Genomic DNA, 17,913 nt, shown 5'->3' on the forward strand with positions numbered 1-17,913 from the left:
TTTGAAAGACGAGAAAAATTAACGCTCCGACAGTCCGGTCACCGCGAAGTATTATCGCCACAGATGACAGAGAAAATACGTTTTACGTCAAGTGTTGAACAATAGAAATGCAAAAATCCTTTATCGAGTTTAATACGATCTATAATATGTGCTCGATTACATCGTTTGTGCGTGTACGAATTTAAGAGAGACTTTGTTTCTATTTTATTGCGTAGAAATTGTACGCAACTAAACCAAGCACACGAATTTAAGGTGAAAAATAATTACTATTATTATTCGCGTTATGTTGAATTATGTAATTTGAGATATATTATTAAAACATCGTGGTTACATTTTGTTTATCGATATGTACGACTAAACGCCCGAAAATACGGTTCGATTGGTTCAATTTATTGCATATTTAATCGCGTAACTATTAACTTGTTGATTGTAAATTAATATGTTAACAGAGAGCAGCCCGCAATTCATTAATTATTATATGAATTTCGTGGTAACAAGAGTATCAAAATATAGAATACATGGCGACCCATAATCAATCGGTATATATTTTTAAAGAACAAATTGATGTATCGTAAATTTCTATAATTATATAAAATCAGATTTTGATATCATTAGCAATCTTTCGGGGCTGGTTATAAAATCTTCGAGTGCATATAATAACTTTCGTGTGTACGTGAATTAAACGAATTATATAAATTAATGAAAATCCGCGCCAATTTTAAACGGGTTTTTGTTGGAAACACGAACGCAAAACAGTCTCGAGGCGCCGACATAATTGCTTTCCGGTTAACCGAATTATTAATACGATCGAGTGGGAAGAAGGACAGCGTCGCACATTAAAAACGCGCTTCATTCCGAGAGGAGAAACCTCCGGCGCCGGTGAAACGGCCGAACACGCACGGGAGAACGCCCAGTCTAGGTAGCATGACGTTGTAAATATTTGCTGTCATCGGCGGGGCACTGTCGAGGGGCCCATCTTGTCCCCACCTTAATAAGGGTACGTGGGTACCTTTTCGGAAAGCGTGTCACCTGAGCCTAGTATCGGACACTGATGGTGCGGATAGCGGCGCTTTGTGCCTTTCCTGGTGTACCTCTCTCCCGGTCTTGAAGATCACAGCCGCTCAAAAGACCTGCCCCGGCTATTCGTCACTTCCGTCCCTCCTCCGGGGCCGCTTTCGACCCCGAACGAGCGACAAAGTCGATCCGCAAAATCCGCATTGTACCGCCGATCGCGATTCTCGACTAAAAGAAGTGGCGCCGGGGAGGTAATAAAGTAATAATCGCGCTCTTTTCCCATTCGACGAACCTTTCGTAAATGTGGCTTGCGTCTTCGCTTAATAAAATATATCTCTCTATCTCTCTAAAAGCATCCTTGTGAAACTCACTTAGCAAAAATTCGTGCGCTAAATGCGCGCAAAGGAATATTATCTCTTATTTACGGTACCAATTATGACTCTATATTCGCTGGAGATAATTTTTCACGGAAATTTCGTGGCTGTTAAACGATATTATCGCGCTCCGAAAATACCATATCCGACGAGAAACAAGCGAAAAAATTCCCAATGAGTTCTGGCGAGGTGGGGCGCGGGCAGGGAAATCGTGGTCCGAAAACGATACATCACCGAGAGCAGAGATCACCTATCCAAAGTCTCGTCATAAGAGAAAAGCGTCAAAACGTCACCCCGTCGCGTCTCCTTCCGAAACAAACCGGGCAGCCGCTTCTTCTTTTACCTGGCCGCGCTCTCGTGACGCGCACCTTTGTCTTTGTGTTGCGCGGTGCGGAGGGTAAACCCGGGGAGATAATTAAAAACCGGATAAAGACGACAGGTCTAGCCGGGCGGATCGAGAGATGTAGGAGTCGGTATAGATCCAGTCGACGGAGGACAGTCGGAGATGCTATCTCGAGTTTACACCCATCAACCGCCACCTCCTCCCTTCACCTAACGGCCACCTTCATCCATCTACTTGCGTGTAAGCGAGCAGTCGCCCCCGGGCCCGGTGATACGCGCGCGTTCTCCTGATCCTACATATATGTGCTGTCCCCCGCGCTGTAAAACCCGCTGTTCGACAGCCGTCCGACCGTGGTACGGACACACGTAAATATCATCGAAAATCGTGGATACGACGCGCGCTTCTCTCCCTCCCCGTCCTTTCTCTCGGCGAACGATCAGAACGTACATCATCCTTCCTGTCCGGGGGTATCCTTTTCTCTTAAAATCTCGTTGGAATTCGACATAGCATCGAAGATACCTTCGAGATCTTTCGCGTCGATTGCGTTACGGCTTCAGTGGTGGTGGTGGTGGCGGCGATTTTACATCGATACTTCACTATTTGGAGAATTCAAATTTGAAAAGCACCGAGAATCAGGCGTTTCGCTCGCCGAGTGTGACGAGTTAATTAAAAACGATTAAGGACGAACGGATGGCACTTATTTGTCTCCTCGACCGACCATTTGTAGATCGGGAAATATATTAGGATATAGGGATTCGCGAACCGGAATAATTATCGCCCGAACGACGACAACGACGTTCGTTCCACATTTGAGTAAGAAAATTGCTAAGGTAATAATACATCAAACTATATATAAACTATATATGTATATGACATACATGGGCTCGCCGAACGATACGAGCAACAAATGCGTATCACATCAATAATAAAGTAAATTCCAAAAATCGGACTGTTTCGTTATCGTGCCGCGATCGTTCGTAATTTCGTTCCAGAATTTAGCTCCTTTACTTAAGCGAGAGGACTGATCGCGGAGTGCGTGTACGTTTCGACCCGGCGTTGTCTTCGATAACAGGTTAGAGAAACGTGTATCGATCGCGCGGGCCTTTACGTAATAGAGGCGTGCACGGTAGCGCGACGGGATGTGAAATCTCGGCGCTGTTTGTCGTTTTCGCTGTTACGGCGTTATCGCACCGGGCGCGGCGCGGCCCGGCTATTTGTCATACGGGCGCACGCGCGCGCGCGCGGACCTCATTATCCGAATAATTAAACCTTATTATATGATGTAGCGAATGCGGGCGCGCGCGGGCGCGAGCGCGCACGCCGCCTCGTTATCTAACCGGTTTCGTCGATGCGCGTCGGAGATAAACTTATCCGGCGTGTAGGAGCGCTTGTAACGTATCAATTATAATATGTAAGGCCGTCCGTTTCGCGCGCGCGCACACCTCCCGCGCCTCCTCGCTTTATCGCGCCGTAAAACGCGCTGCGGAAACGCGTTCCGCCCGAGCGCCGATAAGCGCCGACTGAGATATTAGGAAAGGACAGGACAGGAGCGAAACGTGTGAACGAACCCGTTTGATTTTTGCAGGTTCTCGAATCGTGTACGGAAATAACGCCGATAATAAATGATTATTTAGCGTGAACAAATGTGTGACGCAGCCGCGGATCGACGCGTCGAAACGATCCGCGGATTTCAATTGATTTTTCAAGTCAGCTCGAAAAAATTAGCGCGCTTTAAATGCAAAAATTTAATTTCTAATGCCATACACAGAAAAAAAGAATATTCTTCATTAAAAAATATCTTTAGTTTCAACATCTTGAAATAAAATTATATTACGTTAATCGAAGAAAACTTGCTTGAATGAAGTCATTTTATTTGAACTAAGAAAAAAAGTTGAAATTCTTATAAGAAGATTATAGATTGTTGAGTATAATTTAAGTATATATAAATTTTGATTTTTGACTTCCTTTTTTTCTGTGCATAGAGTCGTTGATTTATTTTAATCTCTATTGGCGAAAAACAACGCAGCTGTTGCACCATACATGTTACAATGTTAACGAGCGACATCGCAGCCCCGCTTGCCGCCACGGTTTTACCACCGTTGAAACTTGGCATATTAACGCGAAACAAAGGTGGCATTGGAAATCGGATCAGTTCATCGCGCTATGAGAGCCCAGAGATATATGTTTGATTCTCTCCTCTCGACTTCGAACGAACGCGAGAGACCGGCGAGGCGCGTCGTTTGAAGTCGCGAAAGAGCCGCGAGGTGAATTCAGCTATCTCGCCGTCGCCGTCGTCGCCGTCGTCGTCGCCGGCATCCCACCGCGATAACGCCATTATGCGAATTCGCGCGATTTGCATATTTCAGAAAGCGCTGCACAGGAAAGCATAAACAACTCCGTTCGCAACGAGAGCGCCGCGCGCGGCTTCCTCGTCAGATGAGTTACACGCATGGAAGATTTACGAAGAGAGAGAGAGAGAGAGAGAGAGAGAGAGAGAGAGAATGTACATTTTCTTTTTCTCTCCTCTGCCTCCCTTTTTGACGCTCTCTTCCTTTGTGTCGGTACATTTTGAATTTAAGCGCACGCTACTTTAATCAATTAAAAAACGTCTGACGAAAAAAATCTGAATTTTAATTTTCCCTGCTTCTATTAGATTTATTATACCTAGGCAATTAGAAATTATATTAATAATTCAGGGAAAAGAGCAGACGCGCAAAAGAATAGTCCCACGATTTTCGGGAAATTGATTTAAAACTGATTTAGCAAAAGCTGAAGTCAAAAGCTGATGTCAAAAGCGACATTACAAAAGCTAGCTACGTTCCCATTGTCGGAGTTTCCATCGGCATTTTTAGAAAATCCGTCGCCCTGCGTTTCATCTTATTTCCTAAAATGCATTTTGTGCACTATGGCCTCTCTCCAAGATCTTTTATAACGCCAGCGTTTTTACTGCGTCACGGCGAAGCGCAGGCCAGCTCGATCCGGCGGCGAAATTACTTAAACTTTATTACACCATAACGCACCGCCGACGAACCACAAAAGTTTTAGATAAGCATCGGCTATATGCGACCGACCGTCCCGGAACATTTCCTCAACGATCAATCCCAAGAGAGACCTCGGGTGTATACCCGGTGTCCTCCTCGCGCGTCTGCAAGCTCGACGCCCTTATATTATATCAATTTTCCTTTCGAAATCTTTATAAATTATCCGACAGATAAAGACGTTCCCTTTTAACCCGAGACTGCCAGCCTGAGGTAATTTTTACACCTCAGTATTTAAAAAAATAAAGCTCACAGTAATTTTAATGAATTTAATGTGCTTCTTTCGTTTTTAAATATTTTTTTTATTTCTCCTTACGTTTTTCACAAAATTTTTAATAAATTCATCACATATTGTGCTCAAATATTAATAAATTATGGAACCATCAAAAATATGTAATTAATAACAATGACTAATCACCCCAGGTGACCATTTATGCGAAAAAATCAAGCGCGCCTGTTTCCGAGTTAAAGCGGCAAGTCGCCGCGTTTGGAATCGATTCCAAGACGGTCTATACGTATCGCGAAGATTACAGATCTCGTTATACGAGAGTACCCCGCGATCGCTTACGGCAACCCCGATCGTCGTCGTCGATCCCCTGGCGTCACTGTGGGTGGCGCACGGGCGGTTCTTCCGAGATACGTCGCCCGTATCCCGGAACGTGCGTGCGTGTCGCGGAAGCCAGAAGCGACGAAACGCGTTCGCGTCGGGTGGGACGCGGTTTATTATCATTTTATTCGCGGGTGCCCCGCGCGCGCGAGACGCGCCGCGTTATAACCCGCTGCCGTCGCCGCCGCCGCCTTCCTTCATCCCCCCTCCCCTCCCTCCCGTTCCCACCGTCGCCATTCCCGCGGCGCGGAGCGGCGCGGAGCGGCGCGCCCCCGGGGTCGTAATCCCCCTTTTCCAAGGTTCTTAAACCGGGGCCGCTCGCATGGAGGGCCGAGACCCCGACTGCGGTCGCTCTCTCGCGCGCGACACGGGGAACGTTAAAATTTAAGGTTTCCGTCGACACGTCGCGACTCATAAATTTCCGCGCTCGAATCCGACGCGGGTTTTTTCCTACCTTCTTATCGTCGCCGCTGCCGCCGCCGCCGCCATGTCCCCCGTCGCGATCCTTCCTCTCGTTCCACCGTTTTCGCCACTGCCTCCGCCGCCGCTGTCGCGCAGACCGACGTTTCCTCGCTCGACGCGCATCGGGCGCATCTTCGCCGCGAAAAAGCGCCATTCTCGTCCTCGAAGTTGTCTCTCGTTCGCGTACGTCCGAAACTTGGTGCACTTCTCCGACGCGCGACGAGTGCATTTGAACCACTGACTTCGCATAACGGCGAGCGATACCCGATACCGCCCCCTGGGAGATAATCAAAAGGCGATCAAAAAGGCGATCAGAGACCGTCGATGTGATTGGAGTAACTTGTCACGTATAAGATACATGTTGATTCGCCGAATATATATGTATATAAATACAGGCTTTAATTTACTTTTCGCAGACAATCGACCGCTCGACGGTTTTTCAAAGCGGAAAATCCGGAATTGAATTTTGAAACGCGGTGAATTTCGTGCCGCTCGTCGTCTCGACGCCCTCCTCAAATTCGAAGCTTTGAACTCGATCGGAGTTTAAAATTTGTACATACCCGCGTCTATATACGTTCGGAGCATACCCGCGAGTCACGTAGCCGTGATATCGGCTTTCGGGGGGAGGGGGGGGGAAATGCCGCGCGCGGAGTTTTTGTCGAACTCCGGGTTTTCCGCGGTTAAAACAATTCTCCTACCTGCCGAAGAAAGCCCGTACAAAGGAATTCTTTGCAGGACAAAGAACCTGCTTTTTCCGACAGCGGGAACATTTTCCCCTTTCTCGAGCAAGCAGACTTCGGGGCGGCAGGGGATGATTTTCCGTTGGGGTTGCTCTTCCGTTCTGTCGCTTTGAGCCGATGTCGTGACATATAGCGTTCGGAAAATTTGTTCTCTCGACACGAGAAGCAGATATCTGCAAAATTTGCCGAACCAAAACCGGAGCCGTCACGTCGCGAGCCGCACCGTGGCGGATGTTCGGTCATGCAAGCGCTTAGCGCGGTAGGTGTTGCCATCTGCCGGCGACGGATTACATCGCCAGGCCGGGACATTTATCGGTAATTTACGCCACGACGAAAGGAACGTTAATTTGAATATTTAATCAGAACGATGATGCGTATTTACTGCTTCGTGAAATTTTTATAAAATTTAAATACCGAGGGAGGACCGTTTAAAAACCAATAGCTAATCCCTGGGAGAATTACAATCCTAGCAATATATGGAAATATACATATAATATGATTTGTATGAGACAGATTTCGCGACGGTATTATAATAGCCAGAAATATAATATAAAAATGTATTATAGACAATATTATAGAAGTTTAATTATACGTCTATATAATTAATATTATAGAAATATATACACAGAGGAACATAAGGAACGCTTATGTTAAAAAGAGTTAAGAAAGGACGATCATAAAGAGAATGTTTCATACGTATACTGTCAACGGTTTATTTCGTTTCTTTTTATTTCGCTAAGTTATCGGAATGTTAAATAAAATACTTGTCTCACATATAGACTCTGCGCGAAAAACTCAAAGTTCGTCGACTTTTACAGGTAACGGATATACGCACTGAAAAGTGGTGTGAAAAATTGTTCTGACGAATTGTCTCGAAATTTCTCGCATTTTCGATCCTCGCTCGCGAACTTGCGTGAAACAACATACAACAGTCTCGTACATATAGCCGATAACGCAATCGTTGCTCCTGTTTATATAGGAATTCGATAATCTCAGAATGATTTCGGAGCTCGAGCGCGCATGCGAAAACCTCCTCCTCGAAACCGTTTCTCTCTTTTTTTTTCTAGCCACGAATCTGAACAATCTTCTCGCATCGTGCTAAATTTTCCGATATTTGCGGCGATAGCATCAATATTAATTAGACGAGTATTGCATTAAATAGAGAGACCCAAAATATCGCGCGCGATGAGACGACCGTTGAGACAATGTTTATAAAATCGGATCCGCCACGTTCGTGTAAAAAAATAATTCCTAATTTGGTTGCCAAGTCGAAAGTTGCGTGTGAAAAATTACCGCGGGGCTCTATGCGAAATTAGGCCAACAATAATTACAAGAATATCTTTCCCTTTACAAAATTATGTCGTCAGTTAGATATTAGAGTTTCTCTCTACGATATCTATAAAAAAATATCTGCTCGAGAGACTATCGGATCAGTAAACGAATCGATTTACAGAAGAGAGAGAGAGAGAGGGAATAAAAATATTAACGATCAAAGATTATACAGGGCGCCCCATCATTACGGCCTTAATCACTTATTACGAATTAACGAGCCGCTAATGACCCGGGCATCCTGTATATCAAATCTATCGATGGTCGTGTCGGCTATCAAAAATTTACAGGGGCTATAAAAATAACGTTTACTCGTTCCAGATATCTCTTTGTAGGTCTTAACGCGATCTTTGTGCCCGCTATGTGTTAAAGAGTTACGATAGCAAAACGTACACATCACTACCAAGCAACAATATGATAGCGAGTAATGTTATAGTAATACTGTCATCCCCGCGACACGTTACAATAAACATCCGTTTTTCTCGTCGCTCTCGCATCGTCGAAAGACCCATGCGATCCGTGACAAATTGATTATGCATATTTTCAAACCGACATATATTCCCTTGATTCATCCGATCGCTTCTACTATTCGCGTTCGCAACCGGCACGGCCGCGGCGCGGCGGTCCAAACATCCGCGGCTATCTCCTCCTCGTCCGACGTTTAATTCAGAAACAGGCGCCTAGAGTGATTTTTACCCCAATAAAAAATTAATTAAGTATTTTTTTGTTTCTCCTTTTTTCAGAAAATACTGAGTAAATCTCTACATACATATTGTCCTCAAATATTAATAAATTATAGAAAAATAAAAAATAAAAGCTCACAGTAATTTTAATGTGCTCTTCTTTCGTTTTTTCATTTTCTTGTATTTTTCCTTACTTTTTTTCGAAAATATTAAATAAATCTATATACTGTCCTCAAATACTAATAAATTATAAATCAATAAAAAATATATACGTAATTAATAACAATGACTTTTAATCACCCTAGGTGACCATTTATCCGAGAAGAAAATCAAGCGCCCGTTCCTAAATTAATTAGAACGTCGAACGCTGTACATGATCGTCACATCGCAGAATCAGGAGCAGACGGCCGCGTATTGCCGACATGAGAACGCGAATACTTTCCTCTTCCGCGACGCAATCTCGCAATCTTCACGAAACGCTCTATCCTAGGTCGCTAATTTGCTCTCATCACCTAATGACAAGCCGTGAATAATTCTCTTAGGCTAGCTTCTACCGTGTACATACAGCAAGCCGTACAATTATTGCACATAACGTCCGTCTATACGACGAACACGCGTTTAGTGATATTTTGGAAATTTGTTCTACGCTGATAAACGCTTTGCGATATCGTTGAGTAACATTTAGCAATAATATTCCCTCTACATGTCACATACACGAGGAGAAATAAAGGGGTTGTTTGATTGGGCTCCTTTCGTGCATCCAATTGCAGTCTTTTGGTGTAAAAAAAAAGAACGATCACAAGGCTAATCATAAAACGTGTTGTCAATGCAAACAATTTGAGAATGCCATTATTATATAAGTAATAAACGTTTATTTTCAAAACAATATATTAATCAACGTATAATTGCATCCGAGAGAAACTTATTTTCTGCTAAAGAAAAATGGTCGTATTACTTGCATGCAACTTCCATCTAACGTGAAATGATCTGGGTTGCTGATGGGATAAAAAAACGTGACAAAATTATAAATATTAAAATTGTTGCTTGGAGCTGCATATAAGCACGTAATTTCGTCTAAACGTCTTAAATTATGGTCGACATGCAATTTAAAAAAAAAAAAAAACGGCAATATATCGTATTTCGGAATAGAGAGAATATAAAAAGGAAAAGCTAGTCGCATACTTATGTCGCAAGTATAAAACTTATTGTTACTCAAATATCTCGATCGGTGTGTGTTCTGAAAATTACAAATATTTGAATATATACAAACTTATATACAAATTATTTGTTCTTTTTATACACGCGATATTTACTACTCTGCCATCGTTTATATCCTCGTTAAAAAAGAAGCGCAATAACGTCAATAGAAATATATAGAAAAGAGAAATACACATAAATATAATTCACAATTTTAATATACACATAATCTCTTCTTATCGGAGTATATATGCCGAAAAACAGTCACGCCGGCGTAACGAAGATATAAACGTCGCATGTATATGTATATATTTATATGCACGTATGTATACATACATATATAATATATCAATGATCTGTACATATACAGCAGTATTACAAACGTATACAATATCTTACACTGTGATGTACATCTGTATGCCCTGAAACAAATATAACACCATTTTTACATTCTCTATTCTACAAGAATTGAGTCTACATGATGTGTTCGCAATTTTTAAGGGAAACGTACATGATCGTGTAGTCTCAGGGGCAACGTATTTTGCACCAACTTACAAAGTCAAAATGTTTAAAATTCTACTTCGTACTTCGTACTTTTGACGGCTTTTGATTCTGTAGTCGTGTGTGATTTGTAGTTTGCAAAATCGACGTATTCACAGTGCCGCTTTTTTTTTCGAGCACACTAGTAATATCGTACTTATCAAAATCCCGGCTTTATAAGTATTTTGGATGGAATGGCTTTTGTCGGGGAGCCGCGTTTCTATCGCCTAAGCTCCCACGTTCGAAAACCGCGTGGCAAGATCTCCTAGGAATGTAATAGAATCCTTACGGCTAATTAACGTTATTACGACCTAAAAATTCGTACAAATCAGCAAATAAAATTCGTTAATACTGAGTGTCGCATTATCATTACTTTCTTCAGCAAGACAACATTTTGATTTTTATATTTAACGGAAACGTCTCCAGTCCGAGGTTCTGCGTCTGCCTTGCACATTTGCACATATAATCAATTAAAAAAATTTTTAATTCGATTTCAACAACATAAAAAATATCGTTCCTTTTCAGGAAATTTTTCGAAACAAATATTGTACTCACAAAATATTGCGCTCATTAAAGTCAACATACGAATTCATTCTTTCCTCGCTTAATGCACTAAAAATAATGGACGAAGTAAATTCTGGCTAAAAAGTTAATACTGCAAACTAAGCATGTTATACATGTGTCCGGACCTTACTGAATAAAGTTTATGAATTATGAATAAAGAGATCAAATTAGTAGCAAATGAGATTCATTCATCGTCGGGGGGGATTACGCACGTTATCTCGACATAAACTGTTATTCTCTTACCGCCGTGCGCGCATTTTGATTTATAAAGCAGTGCTTTCTAACGGTGACGTCGGACGATTAGGCGTGCAGCATCTTTCAGGTGTATGGCACAAGTCCGGCGTGTGTCCATCCCGCATCTGCGAGAAATCGACGTCCGCGAAGAAGTCGCTCTTCATAGTGCCGAGTGCGCTGTCGGAGCCGAAACTGTCCTGCCTGCAGATATCGATACCCTTGTAGCATCCATTGTAGTCGGCCAGACTGTTCGGCGTCGCCTTCAAATCGCTGCCATAAATAGACGAAGTCATCATCGGGCTTTTCGAACCGTTGCCGATCGATCTGGTTCCAACAACCTCGTCACTACTATTTTGTTTGTTATGTATACTGAAGAGTTCGTCTTGCTTCGAAATGCTGGAGTTGGAATAAAGACTGTCTGTATGATACAAGCCTTTTTGCTTTCCAAAGGAATGATCCTCGCGAAAGTCATCTTTTGTGTAGGTATTGAACGGCGAGTAATCTTTGTATTTAGACGTGCAATCTAATACTGTTAGGCTTCCCTGTCTCGACAAAATACTGCCGACATCGGATACGTTGCTCTCCTGTCTGGACAGTCTATCTTTAACGTCCTTCTCGTTTCCCACGACGTTCTCTTGGCTCGGTGGGACCTTCGATTCTACGGATTTCTGCAAAAGCGAGACGCCATCGACTTTGTCTTTGACAGTCTCTTTATTGGAAAACGCGTTCTTCGTTGTCTCCTTGGTCGGCGATATTTTCGTCCTTCGCAGATACGATCCAGTAGAGTGTTTCGTGTTTTCACCGACTACTCTCTTCGGATCCATATCACCGCAATTTGCCGTATTATTAATCGCTTTATTTTCCTTCTCAACAGCGCCGAGAGATTTGCCGATTTGCTTTAGATAAGAACCGACGGAGCCCGCGGCGTCCGGTATCTTAAATTTGCTCTCCGACTTTGTCTTATGACTTGTATCATTACACTTCTCCGCTGATTTGTGTTTCAGGCTGTTGATCTTGTACGAGCCTTTGCTATCGATTATATATTCCGAAGCGTCGGATACTACACACGGACTCGCGCTTCCTACGTACTTTATTTTCTCTACGGTGGGTGCTCGGATCAGATTGTGCTCATTCGCGTCGATCTGCCTCGGATACGTCTCCTGCTTCGAGTAAGCGTATGTATTTGGAATGTCAGGAGACACATCTTTCGACTTGATATTGTTATTCCTCAGATATCGTCCACTGAAACCGCTGGAATCGGGTGAGATCACGATGTCAGGCTTCTCCTTGTCGGATATAAAGTCTTTTGATTTGGAATTTTGCCTCGAGTAGTGTCCTACATTGCCCGAGCTGTCGTTGCTCTTCTGTCTCGTATATCTGTTGCGCGGACTCACAACTTCAGACACGTGAAGCGTATTACTTGACAAAGGTTCTATCTCGCGTTCTAGAGTACTATCGTTGCAGCAATTGGATCGCTTTTTCTCTTGGTGCACCTGACCTTCCTTGATGGGCTTTAATTGCGGTGCCAGAGTTTCCGGAGTCGTGGATTCGCTGCTGCTCGGGCTCGGTCCTTTGTAATTCTTGATGTCGAAGTCCAGATCTGCTGGCAATTCGGCACCTACCGACAAATGCATCGCCAGTCCTTCTAGCCAGACCTCCATAACTTCGAAGGGTGGCCTCTTATCGGGATTCAGGTCGCAACAAAGAAACGCGATTGTGTAGAAGGTCTCCGGGCAATTGGAACAGAATTTTTCCTTAAAGACATTTTGATTCAAACCAAAATCCGAGGATCTCGGTAAATAATCAGGATCTGCCTGAACTCGACCTATGATCTCGCAGACAACAATACCGAAGCTAAATATGTCTACTTTCTCGTCGTATTTGTTGCCTTTCATCATCTCGGGGGCCATCCAGTAGGGATTTCCGACAACTGTATATCGTTTCTTCCGTTCCTTCTTCGAAGTCTTCACCTCTCCGTCGGAATGTCGATTGCACTTGCGATTATCCGGCGAGCTGCCGTTCTGAATGATCCTCGCCAGACCAAAATCAGCGACGACAACAGTCTTATCCTCGCGAACGAGACAATTGTGCGAATTCAAGTCGCGATGAATGATGTTCATAGAATGCAAGTAAGCCATGCCGGCAGCAATGTCTTTCGCGAAAGACGTACGCTGTTCCCACGGCAATGGTTCGTTCGTGTCGTGAAGCAGGGCCCTTAACGTACCACCTGCTATGTATTCGGTAACCAAATGCAGCTTCTTGTCCTTATAAAGAACACCGATAAATCGAAGAACGTTGTTATGGTGTAATGACCGCAGTACCGCAACCTATTGAATTGTTATCAAAGGGAAGAATGTATAAGATCACTCAAACCTAACAACTATTTAACACTAAAATGCCCAGAAGATGCCAAATCTGAGCATTCCAGCATTAAATTGTTCACATGTTAAACGTATTCGCATGTTTGCGTATGTTAATCTTGCAAAATTTGCATTTAAAAAATTACCTCTTTTAGGAAGTTCTTTTGTGCGTCCTCGTCCACTCTATACAATTCCTTGAGAACCATCACCTCGTTCGTATCACGATGCGTGACTTTGAATACTTGTCCAAAGAATCCTTTGCCCAGAAGTTCACCCTTCACCAGATCGCTCGCTCGAAATATTCTTTGATTCTTTGGCTCTACACGGAAGGATCTGGTGCGGCTTAAATCGTAAGTAGGATTCGTTGGAGAAGATCTGCAATAAATGTTCGATTTAGTGAATCGTCGTAATTTATTAAACAATTGCCTAACATATTCTGTATTCATCGTCCTACCCGTCAAGCAATCGCGACATAGAACTGCTGCGTTCTTTATGCATAGGATCTCTCGTTCTTCGTAATTGTCGGCTCCGCGCACCGCTGATGTAACCCTCGTCCCGGCGTTTAAATAATCGCTCTTTGCTCTCTGGACTTGTCCTGGGGCTGCCGACACATGTCAGCATCGCCGAGGACGGTGAGGAGAACGTGGGCCGTCGTGATACCGCATCTGGATCGTGCTCGATAGTCAACTAAAACGCCAAACATATTTTCCGTTGAATTTAACCGCAAACCATGCCAATAAAACAATAAGTATGTCTCGAAGATCCTTCGGCTTACTTGTAAAACTGTGTCCGAGTATTGTATAAGATTTTCGATACTTTCCACCGGCTGGTCTTTAACGGGGGTACCATTTACTTCCAAGATTCGATCGCCAATGTGTAATGATATAAGATCACTCGACATATTCAATCTGCAACATTCATTTTACGAATATTTTTATTGTCGCTATCTTAAGTCGCAATAAAAAGACATGCAAACATTTGCATGCATTATACTTCCCTCCACTGTAATACAATCATATAAAAAGACAATTCAAAATAATAACTGCCAGGATGATGAGATAACTTCAAACATCGATAATAAACATGATAAACGAATATTACAAAATTATCAAAAGTTCTTTACATGAAGTATAAGAACATAACTGAATTTTTTTAATCACAATTATTTTGTTACAAAAATTTATCGAGAAACATAAAAAGACAATAAAATATAGTATTCGAAAATAATATCACGTTAATTATTTGTTTGCAGTTAAATCACAAAATAGCTCACACCAAATCCATTATATGTTTAAAAGATGCGTGAAAGCAGTTAACGCTTGCGATCCTTTAACAATTATCTAAGTTTATTCTAACTACATGAACTGTCATTTTTTGGTAAGCTACATTGAACATGCACGTGAGAAAAAAAAACGATGATTAAAATATCTAATGTCAAAAAAGATTAAAATTACTGTTACATAAAATTGCTATTACATACACATATTATGGAAATTTGCATAAAAGTATTTTATGCATTTTCACGTGCAATTAACATAACTATTAAAATGGGAGCACAGTCTGTAGAGTTAGCAATATGTAGTGCATATTATTGATTTGTTATGCAATACCTATGATTAGAGAAGTGGCAGCATAGCCTAAATAGAACCTCCATCACAGAGGCTAGCAGCTTACTGATCTTTCCACGAATATTTCTCATTAACCTGCGTTTTATTAAGTTAAATGTTATTAGAGGCTAATTTATACCAACTCTCTTAAATATATAGGACTATCATGCGCTGTTAAATATTTAAAAAAGCAACTGTCTTAGATATATATTCCTGAAGAGTAAAGAGATCGAAATGCTCTACTTTCATCATAATGAACAATCATCGCTTATATACATAAAAAAATTTCAAACTGGTTCCAAAAAATTTCGTTCACGTGTAAACGCATTCTTGTAATTTAAAGATAACATACATAATAAAATATTTAAGTACACAAAATATACTATCATACATACTCTGAAATGCGTAATAAAGCACCACAACTGCGGGGACTGGGAGCTGTGTCTAGCGTGAGCTTAATTCCTCTTTGCTTATCCGGGTCTGTCGTGCTGGGAGGTATCTCGACCAACCTAATGCTGTGTGGTTTTCTGGCGAAAGGATAATTCGCCGCCCTGTTGAGCGGCTGCATCTGCCGCTTGTAACAAACCCCGCAGTACAACTTGGACCGTTCGACAAGCGCGTAACTCTCGCCGTCTCCGATGAAAGCACCGCACGAGGTACAGGCAAAACATTCCGGATGAAACTTGTGATCGCCCGCCAGCATGACGGGGCCTGTGATGATATGGCCACAGTCTTGACACGCCTCGCCGTAAGCGGCCCAATAATCGTCCTTACAAAATAACAAGCCATCTTTCTCGAAGTACCAGGAGGATAGGCCGATGTCACACGCCGAACAACTAAAAGGTATTTTTTTTTTTTTTAATACAAAAATACAATACAATCAGTTTCACGACGCTCTCTTTAAACATATGTTAGCATTTTTACCGAAAGCAATCAATATGCCATTCTTGATTCAACGCCTGTATAAATTCATCTTCGATAGCGTTGAGACAGCCGGCGCATATTAACGTTCCTCTATTTTCCCCACCTCCTGGGTCTGGAAAATAATAATTACAAATGATAAACAAGTGTGCATGCGGTCAAGCATAATTTATAAATAAACTAATCTAGATTTTTTTTACTAAATACAGTACAGTATTACATATTGCATTATAAAATAATCGTCTCTTTAAAATTGCAGCAAGAAATATAACTTAAAAAAAAAATTATTATATCGGCACGTCGACATTTGTTGTGATTCTACGTTTTTCGCGATCATACCAAACATTATGCACTCATGCGCAAAAATGTCCTTTGCGAGCGTATATCGACCGATGAATGCACGCGTGTGATCATCCTAAACGAAAAGACAGGCGGGCCCGAGGGACGTGTGTCGGGGAAGGAAGCGTGAATCACGGTTGACATCGGCTGTCGGGCGAGTGAGCGCGAGCAGCTGACGGCGGAGTCGAGGCATCGGAGTATCGGAGCGCGACGCGAGACGCCGCGGACGAGGACCGTCGCGGGTTCGTCGCGAGGGAGTATGTAACATGTAACGCGATGGAACGCACGAGTAAACTTATTAATGCGGGAGCGTGGGCAACGGGAAGAATGACAGGGGAAGAGAGGGAGAGAGTGAGAGAGAGAATGAGACACACACACGGAAGGTAGGACGCCCACGCGACGCGCGAGGCGTAGAGCGTCGAGGTTCCGTCGACGCGGGGCGTCGCGCGAACGGCGAACCGTCGTCGCGACGCCCGTGTAAATTGTCGCGAGCGTCGCGCGACCCGGCTCGCGATGTCACGGCGCCGTTTATTCGCCGCGAGAGGGAAACCTACCGCTCGTCGTGACTTCGTCCATCACGGCACGCACGATTGACACACTCCCACTCCGCTGCCATCCGCTCGGCCACTGACGGCCACTGGGCGCGGGACTCGCGATAGACTCGAACCGCGACGCTCGCGATTCGAATCGCGATCGAAGCGACGCGCGTGCGCGACACGGCCGCGTTGGGAAGCCTCGATGGCGCCCGTTCGACGGCCATGAGATTGAAAAGAGGCGACGATGAAATTTTGAAGTTTGACTTTAGATAACTTTCTTCAGAGCGGATACATCCAGTATTAAATTCCATATTTTAAGAAAATAGTCGTTGAAAATGCTCGTTGAGGCATTAACTCTCTCACGATGCAAATTTCTGTCGTATATATATGTCACATTTAATTTCTTTAGAGCGACTTATTCGACCTAACTCCGATTAATTCAATAGAGTTATTTAAATCAAAAATTCTAATTATATAATTCGCATTATTTCTAATTTAATCTTTCCGAATTTAAATTATTTAATCTTTATTTCTAATTTGATCTATTTCATCTTTTCTCATGTTATATAAGCATAAAGCATAAAGAATTAATAATTTTATCCACGCTGACGAAATAGTAGAAATATTACTATAGTTATCGTCAATTTAATCATCGATTAAATTAATTAGAGTTTAATCGAAGTTATTTAAATTAATACGATATTAGAATTCAAGGAGGTATTCACAGTCCAATTTTATATTTAAGATATCGTGTCTTATAAATATAAATTAAATGCAATATCGAGAGGTTTATATCTTATCATGCTTGGATATATAATCTTGATGTTATTTAAGACGTCCTTAATTTATTAAGATATCGGTTAAGATTATAATAATTATTTGGTTTCTGCCGACAATTTGCTATCAGATTATATACCGGCAGGCTTTGTCGGTAAAACACGGGTTTAATACGGACACAGATATGATAACAGATCTGTAATTGCAATATCAGATTTTGGTATAAAGCTCATAAACCCCCTTGCACA

General features: G+C 42.6%; 1 protein-coding gene across 2 annotated transcripts; it reads right to left on the reverse strand.

The window, feature by feature from the left end:
• Positions 1-7,277: 7,277 nt before the first annotated feature.
• Limk1 (LIM domain kinase 1) lies at positions 7,278-17,018 on the reverse strand. 2 transcript variants are annotated; one of them, XM_071792387.1, is made up of 8 exons: positions 16,907-17,018; positions 16,017-16,128; positions 15,488-15,928; positions 15,096-15,188; positions 14,261-14,393; positions 13,940-14,172; positions 13,632-13,860; positions 7,278-13,452 (listed from the first exon to the last, which is right to left on the reverse strand). In XM_071792387.1, the coding sequence occupies exons 1-8, from the start codon at positions 16,926-16,928 to the stop codon at positions 11,155-11,157; spliced, it is 3,561 nt and encodes a 1,186-aa protein (XP_071648488.1). In that variant the 5' UTR covers positions 16,929-17,018; the 3' UTR covers positions 7,278-11,154. The 2 variants fall into 2 exon arrangements, with proteins under 2 accessions (XP_071648488.1, XP_071648491.1); XM_071792390.1 differs by lacking the exon at positions 15,096-15,188.
• Between the last annotated feature and the right edge of the window lie 895 nt (positions 17,019-17,913).

Source organism: Temnothorax longispinosus, chromosome 1 (genome assembly GCF_030848805.1).
Source record: "Temnothorax longispinosus isolate EJ_2023e chromosome 1, Tlon_JGU_v1, whole genome shotgun sequence".
NCBI lineage: Eukaryota > Metazoa > Arthropoda > Insecta > Hymenoptera > Formicidae > Temnothorax > Temnothorax longispinosus.